Source organism: Octodon degus, unplaced genomic scaffold (assembly GCF_000260255.1).
Source record: "Octodon degus isolate 3935 unplaced genomic scaffold, OctDeg1.0 scaffold00028, whole genome shotgun sequence".
In the NCBI taxonomy this organism is placed as follows: domain Eukaryota; kingdom Metazoa; phylum Chordata; class Mammalia; order Rodentia; family Octodontidae; genus Octodon; species Octodon degus.
The window spans coordinates 18,894,511-18,915,724 of NW_004524604.1; the positions used below are offsets into that span (position 1 = coordinate 18,894,511).

Consider the following 21,214-nt stretch of genomic DNA (forward strand, 5'->3'; position numbering starts at 1 on the left):
TAAAAAAGTACACATACATATAACAGATTACTACTAATTATAATCTGTTAGGATAGCCCATAATCAAACACATAGCTCCTGCTACAGTGACATGTACAATCTTTACACCAAATGAGAAATTTAGCTGAATTTATCTTTTTACTGCATAATGAAATTTGTTAGCCCAAAAATGTATTTGACTTACAGATCTTTTTAATAATAGAACTCAGTTATCTCCTTTAGTCATCAAGCAGTCTTATGACATAATTCCTGTTATTGATGGGTAAAAGAGAACTTAAAAAAGATGAGAATACAGCTTAGTGAAAAGTCCCTGAGTTCAATCCCTAGTTAAGGTGTGGGGAAGACTTTACGAACTATACTGCTGAACCTTTATAATTAAAATAATATAAAAGTGAAATGTTTACTGTGGTACAGTATTTTGTAATTCAAAAGTAAACAAGTCTGGGGCATAACTCAGCAGTATAAGCCAGACAAGTGTAAGGTTCAGAATTCGATCTCTGGTATAAAAAAAAATTTTTTTAAAGTGAAAAAAGATAAAATGTACTGTTTTCTTTTTCAGGTCGACGGAAGTAGTTCCACATTAAGCATGAGCACTCATTTTAAAATGCTAAAAAGGCTGGTAGAGGAAGCAACATTTAGTGAAATCCTCATTCCTTTGCAGTCAGTCATGATACCTACGCTTCCATCAATCCCGGGTGCCCATACTAATTATGATCCATTTCCCGGACATTGGGCCTATATTGCAGGTTTTGATGATACGGTAAACTATAGTTTTATATGTCTATTACTATAATATTAAAATTTAGTTTAAAACTTCAAGTCAAACTAAGAATTTAGATGAATTTTATTTGCAAAGAAAGTAACTGGAGTTTACGGCCATACCACCCTGAATGCGCCCGATCTCGTCTGATCTCGGAAGCTAAGCAGGGTCGGGCCTGGTTAGTACTTGGATGGGAGAAAAGTAACAGGAAATACAGAAAAGTGAAACTGTCTTATACTGATGGTAGAAAATTCATTGATTAAAATTTTGTGTTTGACTGGGGATATAGTTCAGTGGCACAAATGCCCACCTGGCAAGCACAAGATCCTGAGCTCAATTGCTAGTACCCCCAAAAAAGAAATAATTTGTTTGGCTTAGTATTTTTTTCCACATGTTCATATTGTTTTAGTGTATCTCTAACCCTTGTTTTTAGACTTCAATTTTTTCATATTGTTTTTTGTCCTCAAAATGTAAAAGAGAAAAAATAAAATACAAGTTTTATTTGCTTCGTGGGAAGAAGTGAAAATCACCTAGTAAGAGTTTGTTTATTTTGTGGGTTTTTTTTTTTTTAAGTGTAAAATGTAGGTTTAGACTTTTTTTTTTTTTTTTTGAGACAGGGTTTCCCACTGTGTAGTTCAGGCTCATCTTGAGTTCACTGTGTAATTTTGGCAGGCCTTCAACTCAAACTGATCCTCCTCCTCTGCTCCTTTCTGAGGGCTGTGATTATAGTCATGTATCACCATATGATTGTTTTTAAAGAAATGATAGTAGAGCATTTTTCCTAAGTAAATACTGTTGAAAGCTCTCTATATATCCTAGTACTTTATGGCTCAGAACATTTGTTCTTTCCCTGCCAATTATCCAACCACATAATGCGTTATTATTATTTGTATTATTGTCATTTTTTATTTTAACTTGGTATTGTACATCTTATTTACCTCATTAGGTAGACTTAATTTGCGGTTTTGTTTTTTCTTTTCAAAAGTCAAGATTGTTATCAGTTATTGATTAGTACTTAGATTAAGAACAGTTTGAAAGGTCTTTCATAAATCTTAAATAGAATTTCAAAAACCTTAACTATTGTAACTTTTAAAGGGAATTGTCACAGTTTACATGTGTAAGTACTTGTTTTGCTGATCTCTTTACCTCATACTCATTCCTAATGGGTGAAACTGTGTTTCATAGGCAACCATTTTGTTGTTGTTACATGATTATGGTGATATTTAAAGAAGTTTGGTCTTAAAACTCATCCTTATATAGGTGGAAATTCTTGCTTCTCTTCAAAAACCAAAGAAGATCTCTTTAAAAGGATCAGATGGAAAGTTCTACATCATGATGTGTAAACCAAAAGATGACCTAAGAAAAGACTGTAGATTAATGGAATTCAATTCATTGATTAATAAGGTTTGGAAATAACTTTTGTAATTACCAGAATTAATATCAATATGATATGAGCTTGTCGGTGTGCATACAAGTCACTCATAGGAAAAAGGAGTGAAATGTATTTTTTCACTTTCACTTGTTTTTATTGTGATAAAACATACATAACAGAAAATTTACCATGAAACCATTTCACATATATAGTAGAGTGGCATTTAGTTTATTCACATAGGTATGCAGGCATCACTACCATACCCTTCAGAACTTTTTAGATTTTCCATGTTGAAACTGGTCTATTAAGTAATAAGTAACTCCTTATTTCCTGTCCATTCCAGCCTCAAACAATTCTTTCAGTCTCTATGAATTTGACCACTCTGAGTACTACATATAAGTGGAATTATGTAATATAACCCTGTCTTAGGCACTTTTTTGCTGGCACAAATACCCAACACTTAAATTAGGGAAAGTAAGGTTTATTTAGCTCACAGTTTCCTGGAATGTTCAGTCCATATTTAGCTGGCTCCAAGGCAGAGCTGCACATGGCAGAGGGCAACCTATCTTGGCAGTGGCAAACAGCAAGAGCTCAAGGGAGGGGTAGTAGCAGCTCAAGCAGCTAGCTTCTCTTCCCTGCTTACACTGAAATGCAAATTACCTCCCAGGGCAGGTGCAGCATCCACACCCACAATAATCAATCACAAAGTCCAGAAGCTGCCTCAAGACTGCATGAGGCTTTGGGGGGACAACTATGCACAAACCATAACAATCCCATTTTATAAATGGATTATTTTACTTGTCATTATGACTTCAAGGTTCAGAATTTCCTATTAAAATTGATACTCCATTGCATATGTATGCTACACTTTATTCATTAATGAGCACTTAGATTGCTTCCGTGTTTTAAGTATTATAAATAATGTTGCTTTGAACATGAATATACAAGTATCTGCTCAAATCCTAGTTTTCAAAGCTTTAGATATATACATATAAAGTTGCGTGCCTCCATTTTTAACATATAAAAATGTAAGCCATATTAATGTGGAAAATATTTCCTATTTAATGATATCTATAATGTGTACATTGGGACTGGGGCAATGGCTCAGTGGAATCAGCGCTTCCCTGGCAAGCGCAAGGCTCTGAGTTCAATCCCCAGCTCTACCAAAAAAAAAATAATAATAATAATGTGTACATATTTGATTTATTTGGGTTATGTGTCTGCTAGAAAAAAAATTCTTTTATTCACCTCATTGAAGTAATCATTAGTATTTTTTATTGCATATTGTTTTATATATATATATATATATACATATATAGCTCACAGTTTCCTGGAATGTTCCCTAAATATATATATTTAGGGAAGCATCTACAGGGTGTTCAGGGTCTCACTACTAGATCAGACTCGTAGTGATCTGTTTACAACCTCCCAAGAGCTGGGATTACAGGCGTGCCCCACCACCACCACACCCAGTAGTCTCAATGGCCCTCTCAGTATGCCCCAAGGGTCGAGCCAGCACAGAAGGCCTGGGGTTGAACCCTCAGTGCTTGCACCTGCACTTTAATTCGCTGAGCTATTTGGCCAGCCCTTCATTAGCATTTTTGTGTGTGTGTTATTGGTATTGATACCTGTCTGAAAGATGATATAAGAAGTCCCATTAAACTTTTATCATAAGTGTGTGGTCTTATATATCTTGTATTACTCTTTAGCCAGTGTATAATTGCATAACATTTTTTCATTTATGAATATTAAGTGATAGTGTGGAAAGATGAAATTTTTTTTTCCGATGTAACTTTTTAAAAATACTTTTCTTTCTTTCCCATCCCCTCTCCACACATTTCTGAATATTTTTGTTTTATTTGTTTTGTATATTGAGACAAGATCTTGCGGTGTAGTTCAGGCTGGCCTTTAATTATGCATCCCAAGCTGGCTTTGAACTCATTATTCATAGTTATGGGGGTTTTTGTTTTTTTGTTTTTTGCAGTACTGTGGATCAAACTCAGGACCTTGCACTTGCCAGGCAGCTGCTTATACTGCTGTGCTATTTCCCTGGCCCTTGGCTTTGAATTCTTGGCAGTCCTCCTGTCTCAGCCTCCTAAGTACTGGGATTATAGGTATACATCACTACACCTGGCCCCACACATTTCAGTACACTTTTTTTACTTTTTGAGATAGATTATCACTATGTTATGCAAGCTGGTCTTGAACTCATTTATATAGTAGCCCAGGATGGCTTCAAACTCATGGCTTTCTTCCTGCCTCAGCCTCTTGAGTGCTGGGATTATAGGCATGTACCACCAGGTTCAGAGTATCTTTTTTATTAGAAGGATTTTTTTTTTCTCCGAATGCCTTCAGGGCAGGTTTGGCTGGCTTGAGTTATGGGGATGGAACCACAGCAACCTGAGCCTGACTGCTTTGTGGAAGCAGCCACTTAAAGAACCGAGCTAAGGGGCAGGCCCCCTATCTTTTTTATTAGAAAAGTTTGTAGTCTTTAGCATAGGAAACATACAGCAATAAGTGATTTGTTTTTGTTTTTGTTTTGGTGGAACTGGGGAGCAAACTCAGGCCCTTGCACTTGCCAGGCAAGCGCTTATTCTGCTGAGCCATCTCCCTGGCCCCAGTGATTTGTTTTGCTTGGAATTTTGGGGGGGCATTTGTTTTGAGATAGGGTCTCAAAGGTTGCACAGTTCAGGTTGGCCTGGAACCCACTACTGATCCCTAGCTGGCTACAAACTCATTTCTTGTTTTGTATTTAAGGAGTTTTGGACTGAAAGTGTTTCTCAGTGATAGACCCCAGAGGCCCTGGATTCCATGCCTCGCAGCAGAGCAACTACAAAATAGGCACAATTATGATCTGTGCTTAGTTTAACTAAAAGTAATTTAAAAGTTAATACTACATTTGAAACACATTTCAAAATTAATCCTCATATTTCAAAGGCAATATGAGGATTAATGTTCATTTAAAATGTTTGACAAATTGCAACTTTAATTCACTGTTAAATAACTAGTATATTCTTGCCAGAGCACCTTAAACATGTTTTTTTGAGTATCAAATGCCTTTGCTTTAATATATAAATTTATATATATTATGATTAACGTATTTTATTACTGCAACTTTTCATTAAATGTTCAAATAAAATAACCTGATGGTGGAAGACACTAGTGTAATCTTACTGTTTTGATCTTAGAAGCCTCAGACTAATTTTTATGAGATTTTAGTGCTATATGGTTTTTCTGCCATTTATGGAGCCTACTCAACCCTAAATTTAAATGTGGTTTTGGTCAGTGATTGTGCTTTTGAAGTGAAGAAATTATCATATATGTGAAGTTACACATAGATATGTGCTTCATTTGCCTATTGCATAGTGTTCCAGAATTAAGCATTATAATATTTTTTCTTAATTTGTATGTCTGGATTAATCATATTAAATATGTAAAATTTTCTTGTTCTAGAAGAATAGCTCTTGAAGTAAAGCCATAATAATTAAACAACAATAGTAAGAAATACATTTTTAGGATGTTATACAACTCATATATTCTGTTCATGTGCTTTGTAGATAATTAAAATTAAATACCATCCTCTGGGCCTAAGGACTTCACATTTCAGTAATATCTATCAAGCAATAAAAAAAGAGTATTTTGTCACTACTGGGCTGGGGAGATGGCTCAGTGGAATAAGCGCTTCCCTGGCAAGCACAAGGGCCTGAGTTCAATCCCCGGTTCTGCAAAAAAAAAAGAAGTATTTTGTCACTGCTAAATTTGTATGTACAATATTATAACATATTCTTATATTAATACTGAATAATTTAAAGGCCTTGCCCCTAAGGCATTTTTCATGGTTTTTAAATAGATTAAGGGTACATTCCCAGTAGTTTTCTTCTCTACCTTTCAGAACAATTACTCATCTATACCACACATAGTAAGCCTTCCTTAGCATTCTTTTACTGTGAAGTAAAGCTATTTAGCGATATTTGATAAAGCATGTAGAGATTTTGAGTTCAGTTCTTTAAATTTATGTGCATCTTTTTCATTAATAGTGCTTAAGAAAAGATGCAGAATCTCGGAGAAGAGAACTTCACATCCGAACATATGCTGTTATTCCACTGAATGATGAATGTGGGATTATTGAATGGGTGAACAATACTGCTGGCTTGAGACCTATTCTGACAAAAATATATAAAGAAAAAGGTAACAACAATTGTTTTTCTTACAAGTATAAAATATGGAAATGATAGCTATCAGCATAAAATAATATAGATATAATTATTTTTATTATATCAAATACTTTATTTTATATGTCTTAGTGAAATATCTAGATTTCATGTACAGAAGCAGTTGTTTCTTTTGTTCCCTTTTTCCTGTCTTCCTTCCCTTTCATGCTCCCTCCCTCCTTTCTTTGCTTTATTTTTTCATTATATTTTAAATCCTTTTTTATCTTTGTTAGGGAAGAATTTGAGGTAATTTACAAAAATATATCTGAAAATTTGTTTTTCCTACATATTGGTTAGAAATTTTGGAACTACTTGATATGTATATAAGTCCTTAGCAAATTATGGATAGTGAGAATTAGTTTTCTCAGCATCCAAAAAGAAAACGAAAGAGACTAGGCTAGAATGAAACTTGAAGTGTTTGATTAGAGTAATAAGATCTCACCATCTACACTTGGAATAATTTGAGTAAAAATAAATACAAGAATGAATGAATGAAGTAGGAAGGTTTTTCTCATAGTAGAATTGGAATGGATAAATGTAAAGGATAGATAGAAGATCACCAAACTCCATAATATTTGGTAAGCCATGACTGTCAATGAGTACTAAAATTAGTAAAGTAGAATGAAAGCAAATTATTTCCAGAGTCTCAAAATGCCTCCTCATAAGATAAATATATATTAATTACGAAGAACTATATAGCAGAAGAACAAAAATGTAAGGGTCAGCATTCTTAAGAACAAAGGCAGATGTTTCTCAAACTGGATACCATTAACAACACAGCTGAATATAATGTGGACTCCTGCATTGAATCTTGATCCAGAAAGTGTACTAATAGAACAACTAGTGAAATCTAAATAAAGCCTGAAGTTAGTTAATAATACAGGAACAATAATAACTTCCTATTATAATTACACCTCTGTTTAAAAAGTTATGAGGGCGCTGGGGAGATGGCTCCGTAGAATAAGCACTTCCCTGGCAAGGATAAGGGTCTGAATTCAATCCCTGGTTCTGCCAAAAAAAAAAAAAAAAAAAGATAAGAACACTAAGGAAAGCTGCATAAGGAATATATAAGAACTCTATTATTTATGCTTTTTCTAAGTCTAAAATTATTTCAAAATATTTTTGAAATGCATGTGATGTAATGCATCAAAAATAAATAAATCAAGTTATCAGAGTGAAGTAGAAAATAAGTAGATCAGTTTCCTACAGTGGCACACAAAACCAACACTTAGGTGGGTTATCTTTATAAGGATAATAGTCATTGGATTATTGAATTATGGGTCCACCTAAATGACCTCATTTAACCTGATTACATCTGTGAAGACCCTGTTTCCAAAGGGGAGCAGGAGATGGGAGAGAGGGGTAAAACAGAATTAAGATGTGTTATGTATGTGTGCTAACTTCTCATGATGAATGTAATCATTGTATACCGGTGACACCTACTAATAAAAATTTAAAAATAAAGCCACACATAGTGGAGTATACCTGTAATCTCTTTACTTAAGAGGCTGGGGCAAGAGAATCACTGCAAGTTCAAGACCAACTTGGACTACATAGTGACTTCAAAGCTGGCCTGAATTATAAAGTAAGACTCTATCTCAAAACATACCCAAAAGTAACCCTATTTCTTTTTTCTTTCCTATTTTCAAATGTCACATTCTTTAACACATTTCTTGAGGTACACAAGTCAATCTATAGCAATAAGTCATCCGACAAATTACTAGATTAAGGGCATTATGCTAAGTATATTATATACATTATTTTAAAGGCTGACTATTGTGTAGACTATATCAGAGAAGTAACATCTGTGTTCACATGTTTAACACGTTGCAGAGTTAAAACACATTTAAGTCAAATTCAAGGAACTTGCTATTGACTCCTTTATTTATTTATTTATTTATTTATTGGCAGAACCGGAAATTGAACTCAGGCCCTTGCGCTTGCCAGGCAAGCACTTATTCTACTGAGCTATCTCCCTGGCCCTTGTTGACTACTTTATTCATGAGGATAAAATGTTATATAAATTTTATTTATTGATATCAGATTCATTTGCTGTTTGAAAGTGTTACTATGTAGCATAGACTGGCCTTGAACTTGCTATATAGCCCAGGCTGTCCTTGAACTTGATGAAGTTCCTGCCTCAGCCTCTTGAGTGCTGGAATTACAGGTATGCATTATAATACTTGGCCTTTATAGTAGATAGATTTTTTTTTAAATATCTTCTACAGTATCATAAACAGTCGAACTATGCAATACTTCAGACTAAAATTCTTAAATCATTAAGCTTGAGACAAAACTGCAGACTAGATTTGTATTCTAATGCTTAGTTTAAGAATCAGTTGTACTATCAATTTTATAGACTAGTTTATCAGATGAAGTAAATTATTCCCGAGCACCAATGTTGGCTCATTAGTAATTGTTTGGTTTAGGGCTGGTATTGTAGTCCAGCACTACAACGCCTACCTAGCAAGCTCAAGGTCCTGAGTTCAATAAAAATGTAATACTTTGGTTTGAATGTATACTACATCCTGATTAACAACAGATTCTGATTAACAGAGAAATTACTACATGTACTTTCCTTTAGTATTGCACATTTTCACAATTCCAGGGATAAATTTGCACTGAACTTTTTTTGAATCTTATATTCTGTAGTTACATGATCACATGACATTAGGTTTTGTTAAGAGTAATTTTCATCAGTAAGACACTCCATTTTTGTAAGTATGAAAGGGAAAATGGCTTATTTCATTATAAGATCACATATTAAGTTTATATATATATATGACTGAAATTTTTTCATTTAATCTTGCTTTTGAGTAACAATTTGATATACCCTGTTCTATTTTTCTTAATTTATTGATTAAGCCTTTTTTTAAAAGCAGGAAAATTTATTGGAGAATTAGGAATAGCAGTAGCTCCTAAGAGGCAGGAGGGGTCCCAAATGAGTGGGTTGCCCTTTTTTGTCTTTTTGAGACAGGGTCTTGCTATGCAGTTTAGGCTGGCCTTGAGCTCACAGTGTAGCCCAGCCTGACCTTGAACTCACAATGATCTGCCTGCTTTAGCCTCCCACATGCTGGGATTATAGGCATGTGCCACCATGCCCAGTACCCTGTTCTGGTATAACAAAAATATTTTTCTCCTTTTCTCCTTTGGTTGTATGATTAATGGAAATCACTCTGCCACGTAGGAGTATATATGACAGGAAAGGAACTTCGCCAGTGTATGTTGCCAAAGTCATCAACTCTATCTGAAAAATTCAAAGTATTCCAAGAACTTCTGCTTCCTAGGCATCCTCCTGTTTTTCATGAGTGGTTTCTGAGAACATTCCCTGATCCTACATCATGGTAAGTTACCAAAAATGTTCTGGTTGAATGCTTAATATTTTTTGTTGCCTCATCTAGCATAAAGATATTTGATGGACAGTGTGTTTCCTTTAGGTACAGTAGCAGATCAGCATACTGCCGTTCTACTGCTGTAATGTCAATGGTTGGCTATATCCTGGGTCTTGGAGACCGTCATGGCGAAAACATTCTTTTTGATTCTTTGACTGGTGAATGTGTACATGTGGATTTCAACTGTCTTTTTAATAAGGTATGTAATGTGACTTAGTGTAATTACATATTTTCTCCTAGTTTCCTTTCCATAGCAATTTCCCTTTTAAAACATACCTGTTGCAGCTGGGGAGGTGGCTCAGTGGAATAAGTGTTTCCCTAGCAAGTGCAAGGGCCTGAGTTCAATCCCTGGTTCCTCCAAAGGAAAACATACTTATTGGTAAGTTACACTCATAGCAGTGTCTCATTGGAGTTTCTTGTCTACTTTTCATCATTTACTCCATAGTAGACCAATTTAGGATGGAGAGAATTTAAAAGAGTGATATAGTGAAGTAGCATTGAACTTGATGTCCAAAAGCATATCCTGGGCTGGCCAGATAGCTCAGCAGACTAAAGTACTGCTCAGGCAGAGCGAAGCGACCTGGGGTTAGATCACCAGTGTGCCATGCCGGCCCTGACCCTGCGGCACGCTGAGATGGGGATTGAGACTGGGCGTGGTAGTGCACCTGTAATCCCAGGGTTTGGGTGGCTGAAAACAGGAGAATCACTATGAGTCTGATATGTGTAGTGAGACCCTGTAGAACCCTGTACCAAATACATGGTGGAAAAATAAAAAAGCATATTCTGACTCAGTTACTAGTTATGTATACATAGCCAGATCCATTCATTTACTGAGACTTAATTTTATAAAGAGAATTTAATATTATAGTTTCTAAATGTAGCAGCTTATCAGAATTAACAGTTTTAAGGATATATAGGAACTGCATGTGGTGGTAAATGCTTGTAATCCCAGCACTAAGGAAACTGAGGCAGCAAGATTGCTACAAGTTGGAGGCCAGTTTGGGTTACATAGTGAGTTCAAAGGTAGCCTAAACTACATAGCAAAACCCTGTCTCAAAAAAATAAATGAGCTCGGTGTAGTGGTGCATGCCTGTAATCCCAGCATTGGGGGAGCCTGAGGCTAGAGGATCATTTCAAATTGGAGACCATCGTGGGTTACAAAGTGAACTCAGGGCCAGCCTTAACTGCATAGCAAAACTCGGTCTTAAAAAGACAAAATAATAATAATAATAATAATAATAATAATAATAATAGAAAAAATAAGTGTATGTGGACAAGGGATGTAGTTAGTGGTGGAACATTTACCCGGCATGCACCAAGCTATAGACTCATTCCCCAGGACTGCAAAATGAAAGAAAGTAAAACCAAACCCAGATATCTAGAAAATAACCTTTCAGATTCAATTTCAGATCCAGAGTAAGGCTTTGGGAGAAATTAAAGCAATTAGGCTCCCTGCAAGGCCCGGGATATAGCTCAGCAGCATAAGCCTCTGCAAGGTCCCAAGTTTGATCCCCAGTTAAAAAATAAAAAAGAAGGAAAAAAAAAAAAATCTAAGGTCCCCTACAACTAAGGTTAAAATTATAGAGGGCCAGCCACTGTGATGTATGCTTATCCTCCCAGCAGCTGGAAGGCTGAGGCAGGATTGCCACAAGTTTAAGGCCAGCTTGGGCTACGTAGTAGACTCAAGGCCAGCCTAAATTACATAGTGAGATGTTTTCTCAAAAAGAAAAGATCCTGGAGATTGGTAAATTAGTCTGCTATTTCTTCATTCTCAATCTTTCAGTTGCCTTGTGCTATTCCAGGAAACTGAGAAAGGTCATACACTCAATTGAGAATAAATCAAAGATAAACCATTGATATAAATCATGCTAAAAAGGACTTTAAGGTAAAGATAAAAGCACTCTGGAAAAGGCAAATTAGAGAACAACAGAAAATGTACACCTGGACTTGCATTAACATACTTCTTACCTTTTTTTTTTTTTTTTTTGCAGAACCAGGGATTGAACTCAGGCCCTTGAGCTTGCCAAGGAAGCACATATTCCACAGAGTCATCTCCTTGCCCCCAACATACTTCATATCTTGTCTGAGGGAAATATCTGACACCTGGCTATTTCTTTTCACCTCTTGGGTTTTTTATTTTTCATTTTTTCTTTACAGTTACACCTTTTATTTTATAAGATATAGTATAATTTTCATTAATTTTTTTTCTTTTTAAGAGAAAAAAACAATTACTATATTAAATATTGTTATCTTCATCCCCTCCTGCTTTAAAGTGAAAATTTTTTATTTGTTTTATATTTTTGAAACAGGGATTTGATATGCAGTTCAGGATGGCCTTGAACTCGTTTTGTAGTCCAGGCTGGCCTCAAACTCTAAGCAATTTTCCTGCCTCTCTGCTGGAATTATAGGCATGTACCAACACATGTAGCTTAAGTGAAAGCTTTAAAGAAGAAAAATAAAATAATTTTTGTTTGTATTTTGTATTATTTCGAGAAAAACATTGAGGGGACAGGCTGGGGAGATAGCTCAGTTGAATAAGTACTTGCCGGGCACGCACAGGGGCCTGAGTTCAATCCCCAGCTTCGCCAAAAAAAAGAAAAAGAAAAAAAAACATTGGGGGCCAGCCAGATAACTCAACCAATTAAAGTGCCTGCTTAGGTAGACACAGGGACTAGGGTTCAATCCCTGGCATGCCATGCCAGCCCTGTCCCCGGGGCATGCTGAGATGGTGACTGAGACTGAGCATGGTGGCATACACCTATAATCCCAGGGCTTGGGAGGCTGAAAACAGGAGGATCACTATGAGTCCGATTTGTGTAGTGAGACCCTGCAGACCCTGTACTAAATACCAAAAAAAAAAAAAAAAAGAAAGAAAGAAAAGAAAAACATTGGGAAGTTAATGAGAATAAATACATATTAAAAACTTCTCTATAATGGTGTTTACTATACTAAATAAGTGAAAGGTGAATCTGTTAGTCTTCTAGATGTTATCGAAGATCAAATTTGATTTTAGTTCCCTGAAAGCAAAACAAGACTGATGACTCTTTCATGCTCTAAACGTGTAATATAGTTACAAACAAATATTTTGAAGCTATTTTTGCTCTTTGCTAAAATTGTTTAATCATGAAATTTTAAACTCCAGTAAAGATTTAAAAATGCTAACTTGTTACTTTGGAATAAAATGCATTTTGCTTTTAAGGGAGAAACTTTTGAAGTTCCAGAAATTGTACCATTTCGCCTAACTCATAATATGGTTAATGGAATGGGTCCAATGGGAACAGAGGGTCTTTTTCGAAGAGCATGTGAAGTTACACTGAGGCTGATGCGAGATCAGAGAGAGCCTTTAATGAGGTAATCATCCATACTTCATAAATAACTTAGCAGTAACCTTGAGTGTAAATACTGGTCCCTAAGCTTTATTTAGTAATCACTTTGCATTTAGCTAAAGTATATTTTTATAAAGAATAGCTTTGAAAAATAATTCACATACCATAAAATTTACCCCTTTAAAAGTGAATACTCAGTGGTTTTTAGTGTATTCATACAATTGTGCAACTATTCTAAGATATTTTCAGTACCACAAAAAGTAATTCCATAAGCATTAGCACTTATTTTTCCATCTTCCTGTCCCTAGCCATTTCCTTGCAACTACTAATCTACCTTTATCTCTATGAATTTCCCTATTGTGGACATTTTATATAATTGTAATCATATAATATGTGGCATTTTAAGTTGTGAGAGAGAGAGAGAGAGAGAACTTTTTATTGTGACTTAGCAAGCAGCACAGGAACCACAGAAAAAAGCCATCCAGTGGGCATGCTACAGGAGACACCATGTCTTACCAATAAAAATTAACTGTAACATGGTTTCCCTCCAGGCCCTTTTCAAACCTTGGGAAAAGTCCCAAGCACATTCCTAAAAGCAGTCATGTTCACTAGATGGCTTTTCAATGTTGCTTTCTTGTTTCTTATGTAGAATATTTTCTTTCTTTTTTTTTTTTTTTTGGTTCTTCATTTGTTACTTTCATTCTACATTCTCTCAAGGCTATCAGACAAATTTCTGTACAGATTGCCTTGATGCCAGCACCATGCCATGGTCTGAACATCCAGGCTTACATCTTTGGCCAGCATCATCCTGTTGGTGTGAATCTGAAAACTGCGCTTCTTAGTGTTCACCAGGCAGAGGAGACTTAGTTTGCCTATTGATTTGCCCTGGTCTGACTTGCTTTGTATCTAAAGCTTCCATTCTGTTTGGGCCCTGGTAACTTTGATATTTCTCTGTGAATCAAATCTGTCCAATTGGTTCAACAATTCCAATACCGTTTACTAAATTTTTCTCTCACCTCCAAGGTTTGAACGGTATCTTTTGGTACCAGTGGCATCAATTTGATTAATAAACAAGATGGATGAGGCCCTGCATGGGGGCGCACCCCTATTAATCCCAGCACTTGCCTATAATCCCAGCACTCAGGAGGCTGAAGCAGGAGGGTCATTGCAAGTTTGAGGCCAGCTTGCAGTACATACTGAGATCCTATGTCAAAACAAAATAAATGATGAGCTATATTGGGCACAGAAGAGACAGATTCCTGACAGTCCTTCTTGTTTCCATACAACTAAAGTACTTGAGTCTATTTAAACATTTCTTGTGCTATTGAAACATTACTTCTAAATAATGTTATACAAGTCTTTTTCAGGCCAGATATGGTACATGGTGTAATTCCATCACTTGGGAGGCTGAGGCAAGAGGATCATTGCAAGTTCGAGACCACCTGGGCTACAAAGTAAGCTCAGAGCCAGCCTTAGATGCATAAGGAGACACTGTCTAAAAAGGCAAGATCAGTAGTGCACATTTTTCTGTGACTCAAAACAGTTTTCATACCAGTATAGGTACAGGTACTTCTGGAGTCCAGGTACTTCCAAATAAGTTCAGGGCCAACCATTTTCAAGAAAGTGGCCAACATTTAGTTCAGTACTAATTTAGCAGACAAGGTTTTCCCTGTGTCAGGTGGACCACAGAGGATGATCCCCTTAGGTAACCTTACAACCATCTCAGGGTGGGTGAGAGAAGGAGCCACAAATACCTTAATTTGTTTGATCTGGTTGTTTAACCCACCAATATTGGCATAGGTTTCCTGGGCAGACTTTTCTACCTTGATCACTGTGACCAGGGTATCTGTGTCACATAGCACTTCAACCATAGCATATGCCTTGTGATTGAATAGGACTGAGCGCCCTTGTCCAGCAGATCCTTGTCCACAAGCAAAAGGTTGCTGACAGTGTTCTGAGCCCATAGATACAGAAAAAAAATGACATGATTATCATCAATGATATCTTTCAAGGTTCCTACTAATATTGGGGCCTCCTTCAGATCATCCACATTTGACCTTTCTTCTTGATTTTCTTCTGATAGTTTCATTTGTTCCTGATTTCTAGTGAATTTTTTCTCCATAAGAAGACAGTCTTTGGGCCGGGGAGATGGCTCAGTGGAATAAGCGCTTCCCTGGCAAGCGCAAGGGCCTGAGTTCAATCCCCAGTTCCGCAAAAAAAAAAAAAAAAAAAAAAAGACAGTCTTTTTAATTCTCACTTGAGTAATTTTAAGTAGCACTGAGTGTGAAATGTCTCCAGTGGCAGTTTCTTAGCAGCATCTGGTCCCTTTGTTTTCTTTTTCCCTACTCTAGTTGGTACAGGATGTTCATATTTCTTTTTCTTGTTCTTGTCATCCTTCTTACCACCTCCAGGAACATGACCACTACTCTAACTTGGAATGATCTTGCCTCAGCTGCTCTATTTTCGTGGTTGGTTTTTCATAAGATCTCAGCTGGCCTTTTTTTTTTTCTAGGCTGCTTTTCAACTTACAGCAATCCTCCTGCATAAACTTCCTGAGTGCTAGAGATATAGGCATGTGCCACCGTGCCCAGCTATATGTGTTTTTTTGTGTCTGTCTTCACTTAGCCTTTTTTTTCAGTACCAGGGATCAAACACGGGACCTTGAGCTTTCCAGGCAGACACTTATGCTGCTGAGCTATCTTCTGAGCCTCACTTCGCATGTTTTCAAGGTTCCTCATGTATAACTATTTCATTCTTCTTTATTGCCAAAAATAATTTGTTGCTGATACATATATTCTTTCTTGATTCATTAATCAGTTAAAATATGTTTGCCTACCAAGGACAGGGCCCTGAGTTTAATCCCCAGTACCACACATACAAAAGTGTTATTAAAAAAACGTTTGTGTTGTATGTATTGTTTCTATTTTCCTGCTACTGTGAATAGGGTGGTTATGTACGTTGTACAAAACTTTACAGTGACTGGGCCTAGTGGTACACGCCTGTGACCCTAACACTTAGCAGGCTGAAGCAGGAAGATCACTGAGAGAAACTTCAGGGCCAGCCTGGGCGACATAGTAAGTTCAAGGCCAGCCTGAACTACATAGCAAGACCCTGTCTCAAAAACTTTATGTAGATGTGTTTTCAGTTTAATTGTGTATATCTATATAAGAATAAACTTGGTGAGTCACACATTAGCTACATATTTAACATTTTGATGAACTTCCGAAGTATTTTTCAAAGCAGTGTTAATACTTCATAATCCCCCATAGTGCTCAGGGTTCCAGTTCTCCACATCTTTATCAACTTTATTAGTCTTTAGTTTTTAGCTCTTATACTGGGTGTGAAGAAGTATCTCATTGTTTTGTGTTTTCCTGATAAGCAGGGATGTTAAGCATCTTTTCATCTGTTTGTTGGTCATTTGTATATCTTTGAGTCTATTCAAATCCATTGCCTATATTATTTCGAGGGATAAATTCACTTATTCAATATATAGTCATTTATCAATTCACAGTACACATTTAGAGACAACACCCACAACTCATCTGACCTTCCCAACTACCTCTTTTTTGTCTTACCTTGTACCATTCTTTCCTTTCATTTTACCTTTCTTTACCCTAAACAATAACTTTACATCATCATATTGTAAAGGTACTAACACAGTAATGTCTTATTACTCAACAACTTCCTATCCTTCACGAACCCTTAAGAATTTATTATTATTATTATTATGATAATGATGATAATGATGATGATGTATTTGTTACAGGGTCTCATTACACAGCTTAGACTCATAGCGATCCTTCTGTCTTCAGCCTCCCCAGCACTGGGATTATGCCACCGTACCTGGATTCCTGTCTGGCTCAGCACGCCCAAGGGCAGGGCTGGTGCAGCATTTGGTGCCAGGGATTAAACCCCAAGAATTAATTTTTAACAAGATTTTTTTTTTGCAAAGATAACATTGCATAATTACTATTTGTTTTAATTTTAGTGTCTTAAAGACTTTTATACACGATCCTCTTGTGGAGTGGAGTAAACCAGTGAAAGGACATTCCAAAACACCACTGAGTGAAACTGGGGAGGTTGTCAATGAAAAGGTTCGTAGGAGGTGCAACTTGAAGTGAGCTAACACTGTTTTGTCTCTACAAATAACTGTTTCTAAATACTGTCACTGACTGAATAGCGATTGCTCTGAAATCTAAGGTTTTAAAAAGTGTTACTATGAACAATTCTAGCATTTGTTTATTAACACAATGGTTTAATCACAGCTTATAATTTAGAAATAGCATGAAAACTTAGAACACAAATTACCTGTGAACACATGGCTATGTTGGAACATTGAAATTACTGATAATAGTGTGCTACAATCCTTGAAAAATGTAGTGGTTCACTCATTACTTAAGTAGTGGAAGGCTCAGTGTTTTCTTAGTTATTTTTAATAAGGAGTTTGTTTATTTTGTTTTTTTGTTTTGGTAGCAAACCCAGGTTCTTACATATACTAAATACATGCGTTATCACTGAACTATAGTCTTACCTGAGGATTGTTTTTCTGGTATTGTCACTTATTTTTAAAGAGCAGAAGATTTATTAGGGTAAAGAAAGCTTCTTCTGAGAGAGGAATAGGAGGAGGACCCAAGCGGGCAGTATTGTCACTTTTTTTTTTTTTTTGAGACAGGTCTTGCTTGTAGTGCAGGCCGGGCTTGAACACATTTGTATCCCTGGCTAGCCTCAAAGTTAGAGCAACCTCCTGCCTCAGCCTCCTGAATGCTGGGATCATAGCTGTGTATCATCACACCCAGACTCAATATTGGATTCTGATTTTCTTGAAACATAAATGTATGGGATTCTAAGTAGTTTACTTAGAATATCCATTGGCAGGAATGTATTTTGGTTTTTTGGTCTTTTTTAGGATTGTATTTTATAATGTAAATATCAGAGAGCCAGCCAGATAGCTCAGAGGATTAAAGCACCTACTTACTTAGGCAGACACAGCAGCCAGGAGTTCGATCCCCAGGCCAGTAAGCCAGGGATTGAGCCTGAGCATCATGGCTCTTGGGACGCTGAAAACGGGAGAATCACCACAAGTCCAATCTACGTAGTGAGACCCTGTTAGACCCTGTACTAAATACATTTAAAAAAAATAAAGTATGTAAATATCAGCTTACTTCCCATTGTTAGTGTTCATTCAAAAGTTTAAGTTCAAAATATGTTCAAAATAGGTTTTATTTTGTGGGTTTTCAGTTTTTTCCCCCATGGTGGTGGGGATTGTACTCGGGTCTCATGCATATTAGGTAAAACTACCACTGAATTATACCCCAGCCTTCAACACAAGAATTTTAAATTATTACTTTTCTAGAATTGTAGTGTAGAAATAATCCCTGGACATTTCACATAATCCAGAAACATGTCCAGTCAGTTCATGGTGAGTTACATTAAAAGTCTCAAAGTCAGTATGTCAAGTTATTAGATTTGTTTTATCTTTCTGTATTTGGTCCTGTAAAAGGATATTGACTTAATATCAAGAAAAGGTAGAAATTCCAAGTTACCGACACTGCACACTAGTGGGCGCCTAACTGTAATGACTTTCTGTTTCATTTTAGGCCAAGACTCACGTTCTTGACATTGAACAACGGCTGCAGGGTGTGATCAAGACTCGGAATAGAGTAACAGGACTGCCATTGTCTATTGAAGGACATGTGCATTACCTTATACAGGAAGCTACTGATGAAAACTTACTGTGTCAAATGTATCTTGGTTGGACCCCATATATGTGAAATGAAACTATGTCAAAAATATGCCAGTAATTAAATGAATGTATTTGTTATTACTTATATCTGTTCGTTTCTAACATAAATTCCATGATGCGTTGGTGACACGTACTTGTAATCCTGTCCTTGGTCCTTAGGGGGCTGAGGAAGGAGGATTGCCTCCTGTTTGAGACCGGCCTTGGCTACATAGTAAGTTTAAGGCCAGCCTGAACTAAACAGTGAGATCCTGTCTCAATGAAACAAAACAATCTAAATAAATACTCTGTAATTATTTTTTCTGGTGATTCTGGGGCTGAACCATGACCCAGGTCCTCATTTGTGTTAAACATGTCTTCTACCACTGAGCTATATCCCCAGCCCCAATATTCTTATTTTAAAGATAACTACCATACTGTAGGTATAAGAGAATGCACAGTCCAGTGGTAATAGAAGGCAGCAATATTTAAAAATTCAATGAGAGATTAAAATTTTTAAAAATGTTAAAATTTTGTAAATTTTATTGACTTACAAGAATAATTACAAAATAATGCAGTTATTACATTACAGGAAATGAAAAACTGCATTGTGTGTATGGTTGAACGTGATGGGGGGAAAGACAAAAAGTGTGAACATAAACCTAAACATAGAGACAGGGCCGGCGAGACAGCTCCGTGGACTAAGTGCTGGCTCAGGCCAGCGCAGGGACTGGGGTGCCTCGCTGGCCCCGCCCCGGGGCGCTCGGGCGCACACACCAGTAATCCCAATGCTGAGGAGGCTGAAACAATCACTAGTAGTCCGATCTGCGTAGTGAGGCCCTGTACCAAATACATTAAAAATAAATGTAATTTCCTAAATATATATAACATATATAAAAATATATATATAATTTCCCATCGAGGGCTTAGTGTTAACAGTTAAGAAAGGCTAGTTAGGAAATTATTTTTCTACAACCTGGTAAAGAACAATTTAGGAGGGGCAGCGTGAACAGGGTCTTGCTTTGTGGTTCAGGCTGGCCCCTTGATAATCCTGCCCCAGCTTCCCGAATGCTGGGATTAATGGGCCTGTGACACAGGAACGGTACCTTACTCAGGGGGGAAAAAAAAAACACTCCCCATCGCAAATTAATCCAAATAAATCAACTATTTCTAAACTTAGAAAATAGTGACATTAGTAATCCCGGGAGCCAGTAGCTGCGACGATCATTGTTAAGTACCCTTCTGACAGTCCTGGACAGTTTTCGTACCATTTCCAAACCTGCAGTTCTACAAACGCATTTTGAGAACTAAATTTAAGGCGGACACCCGAAGCTTCTCCGATCTCAGCCACCCGCGAGCCCCGGGAGCCTGCGGCGCGGCTGAACGCGATAGGCCCCGCCCCGGGACGCGGCCTCGGAACCTGTCGCTCTAGGCCCCACCGACGCTCTCTATGGTCGGGCGGGCGGTGCGTTGTCATCGGCGGAGCGACGGCCCGAGGCGGCGGCGCAGGCCCCGGCGGGGCGTTTGGTTTCGGTTCGTCGCTGACGGGAACTGGTGTTGACGGCTGAAATGGGAGTCCCTAAGTTTTACCGGTGGATCTCAGAGCGGTATCCCTGCCTCAGCGAAGTAGTGAAAGAGCATCAGGTGGGTGAGCGTGGGGCAGCGGCTCAGGAGGCCGAGAGCACGGACTCCGAGGTCCTCTCCGGGACTGGGGCCCCTCTCGTCATCTGCGGATGAGTGGCCGCGGGCTTGCGGACGCTGGGAGCCGAGTGCGGCCGCGGGCGCGGGGCCGGTTTTGCGGGGCTTCCGCCGATCTGATAGTTCTGCCGCGGCAGGGCCTTCCGCAACCGTGGACGGGCCCGGGTTAGGGACGCTGGTAATGGGCTCCCCCAGCCTCCCGGCGATCTGCAAGTTGGCTTTCCAGTATACCGGCCGCGGAGCTGGACTGGATGCCCTCTCAGGTCCCCCACCCTACCCGGTCCGCCACAGCCTCCTACAAAAAATACCAGCAGCCTCCGCAGTGGAGCCGCCGTGTTTACTCTTCTGTCTCGAGAGCTGCGTCCCACCTCACCCCGAGCGCCTAGACTTGTTGAAGTGGCCGACCGTTCGTTTGTGTGACAGCTTTTGATGCTCTTTGCAACCCCACAGAGATAGCTCCCACCCCCTTGTGCCAAAACAAACGCGTTTTCGGATGGGAGGAGGGATTAAAGGCTTGGATGTGTCAGAGCAAGCTCGAGAACATTACTACTGCTACTACTGTTTGGTGTACAGTGACGCCTGAGCAAGGTTTATGTGCCGATTATTATATATGTATATATTATATATGTATATATTATATGTATATATATATGTGTATATATATGTATATGGCTAGGGGTCCAATTGTAGGAAAAGAAAGCAGTAGTTTATTGGGTTATGTTAAGCTTTGAGTGAT

The 21,214-nt window shown here is 37.8% G+C and overlaps 2 protein-coding genes across 4 annotated transcripts in view; both read left to right on the top strand.

Annotated features, from left to right (window-relative positions):
- Atr (ATR serine/threonine kinase) overlaps positions 1-18,885 on the top strand; it is a 146,029-nt gene extending 127,144 nt beyond the window's left edge. Inside the window, exons 39-46 of the mRNA XM_023712951.1 lie at positions 560-760; positions 2,021-2,164; positions 6,170-6,320; positions 9,531-9,687; positions 9,781-9,934; positions 12,935-13,086; positions 17,050-17,155; positions 18,659-18,885. Coding sequence (XP_023568719.1) covers positions 560-760; positions 2,021-2,164; positions 6,170-6,320; positions 9,531-9,687; positions 9,781-9,934; positions 12,935-13,086; positions 17,050-17,155; positions 18,659-18,832 — 1,239 coding nt within the window. The 3' untranslated portion in view covers positions 18,833-18,885. The remainder of the gene's footprint in view (positions 1-559; positions 761-2,020; positions 2,165-6,169; positions 6,321-9,530; positions 9,688-9,780; positions 9,935-12,934; positions 13,087-17,049; positions 17,156-18,658) is intronic.
- A 1,350-nt stretch (positions 18,886-20,235) lies between these two features.
- The window catches only part of Xrn1 (5'-3' exoribonuclease 1), a 138,261-nt gene continuing 137,282 nt past the window's right edge, over positions 20,236-21,214 (top strand). For all 3 annotated transcript variants that reach the window (XM_004629218.2, XM_023712967.1, XM_023712968.1), the window contains exon 1: positions 20,236-20,424. In XM_004629218.2, coding sequence (XP_004629275.1) covers positions 20,350-20,424 — 75 coding nt within the window. In that variant the 5' untranslated portion in view covers positions 20,236-20,349. The remainder of the gene's footprint in view (positions 20,425-21,214) is intronic.